The sequence below is a fragment of the Rhinopithecus bieti genome, unplaced genomic scaffold (assembly GCF_001698545.2).
Source record: "Rhinopithecus bieti isolate Rb0 unplaced genomic scaffold, ASM169854v2 scaffold_5022, whole genome shotgun sequence".
NCBI lineage: Eukaryota > Metazoa > Chordata > Mammalia > Primates > Cercopithecidae > Rhinopithecus > Rhinopithecus bieti.
Genome location: NW_016804965.1, coordinates 1,968,018 through 1,969,867, shown reverse-complemented (window position 1 = coordinate 1,969,867; position 1,850 = coordinate 1,968,018). Strand labels below are relative to the sequence as shown.

The 1,850-nt window shown below is 56.9% G+C and overlaps 1 protein-coding gene across 2 annotated transcripts in view; it reads left to right on the top strand.

Annotated features, from left to right (window-relative positions):
* The window catches only part of LOC108528814 (uncharacterized), an 8,508-nt gene extending 6,968 nt beyond the window's left edge, over positions 1–1,540 (top strand). The window contains exons 1-2 of one of the 2 annotated variants that reach the window (XR_001885315.1): positions 33–228; positions 762–1,540. Coding sequence is in view for 1 of the 2 variants with exons in the window: in XM_017870796.1 (XP_017726285.1) it covers positions 762–1,026 (265 nt within the window). In the remaining variant the exon portion in view is untranslated. Of the gene's footprint in view, positions 1–32; positions 229–761 lie in introns of those variants that run through there. The other variant, XM_017870796.1, reaches the window with a different exon arrangement.
* The last annotated feature ends 310 nt before the right edge of the window (positions 1,541–1,850 follow it).

Below are 1,850 nucleotides of genomic sequence, written 5' to 3'. Positions count from 1 at the left end.
GAGCCATTAATCTCTAATTCTGGATCAGCAAGCGAGGGGGAAAGACCGGACCGCTCCGACCCACCCCCTCCCTACCCCCACCTCCCACCTTAAAGCACCTTATACCACGGAAGCCTCTCAGCCTCTTCTTTCCTCTACGAACGCGCTGAGCAGCGATTGAAAACGTTTTGGTCCTCTCCAGGTTTGAGCAGGGCTAGCAGGTCTCCCTCCTGACTTCTAGGGCTATGGGTGCATGTAATTCTTTCTCTCATCCATCCTTTCGATTTTCTTGCCGGTCTTGCAGTTTGCAGGGTCCTAAACCAAAAGGGGTGGAGACTGGAGAGTGCGGGTCTGGCGTGTGGTCTAAGGGAGGGGGTGAGGCTGGGGAAAGGGGGTGCAGAATGCGGGAACCGCTGGAACTGCACAGAAGGACCATCTGCGGGCGCGTTTTCAAGGCTCCAGCTCCCGAAATCGTTTCTCTGGACGCGGAGGTGTCCGCAGCGCGTGCACCCTCTTTGGGACTTCCGCAGACCGGACCTACGCTCATAGCCACCGCGCCACCCCCCTCCCCCAGGGCTGCGGGCCCCGCGCTCCGTGGGCTCAGAGTCCCCTCCGCGTCCCCCTGAAGCCTGGGGACGGAGGTCGCGACCGGCCGACTGGGGTCCTGTCCTCTCGTCACCTTGTCTCCCTCGCGTGCTCCCTCCCGCCTCGTGTCCCTGCTCCTCACCCTCCCCCTCCTCTCTCCCACCTCCCTAACACTGCGCTTTGATTCTGTTTTTCAGGGGCGCATTCTGGGGTCTCTGCGCAAGACCAGCTCTCAGCTCTCTCTCCTTTCCTCGGACTCTGGAGCGGGAGCGGGCCTTTCCCTCGGGCCAACCACGCCGTAGGGGACGCCATGAAAAGAGCCGTCGCGCCCGCTGCCTCCTGCCCGCTGCGCAGAGGGCTCCGCCCGTAGAGGTCAACTTCCCGCACCCTTTACTCTCTCCTGCTCGCCCTCCCTCCGCCCGGTCCAGGCGCTTCCAGCCGCAGATTCTGGCCACAGGCTGAGGAGTGCGAGTCGGCTGCGCTGCCCTGAGCCGAATCTCCCTTCCGGGCCCAGACCCGAGTTCCGGGTTCCCGGGCAGTGGGGAAGCTTTAGTGAGCAGCCTTTTCTCTCCGCAGCAAACTCGTAGGCAGACCAGATGGGCCGCCCAGCTCTCTCGGGACTAGGCAGGTGCTGTTGAGTTAATTTTTCCGCGTTACAAAGAAAGATGACCCAGCCCGCCCTTGGACTCTCTTTTCCCAAAATCTCCCAACCAAACCCGCGGTAACGTTATCAGAGGACATAGAGACCAGGCATATCTGTGTGTTTATCTTACAGGCACACAGGCATGTTTGTTTTCTCTTTTATGTGCTAGATTTCATCCCTGACAGCAGAAAACGATTGGCAACGATTCTGACGGAGAACATGCAATGGTGTGGTCCTTAAAAACTTGCCATTCCTTACAAGTGCCTTAGAAATGATTCAGGGCGGACCAACTGGGTTAATTGCATTCAGTAAAATAACACTATTACAAAATTAGATCTGTACCAGAGGGGTAATTAACTTGGATCCACGCCGTCATTTGAAAACTAGATTTATAGGCGTATGTATGTTTTTAGGCGTGTGCTGTAAATGGCATGGAGATATATGCATATGTATACGCAGACACACGCACTCGTCTACACTTCCACGGAACAGACTAATTAACAGCGGCTCTGGCAGATGTGTCAGAGATGAGCAGAGACAGGAGCTGGGCTTATGAGTTATGACTCTGGGGGTAGAGACTCAGAGCGGAGGGGGGGGGATGGGCAGGGAGAGAAGAGTGGTAGTCGCAGTGGGTCTGATACTT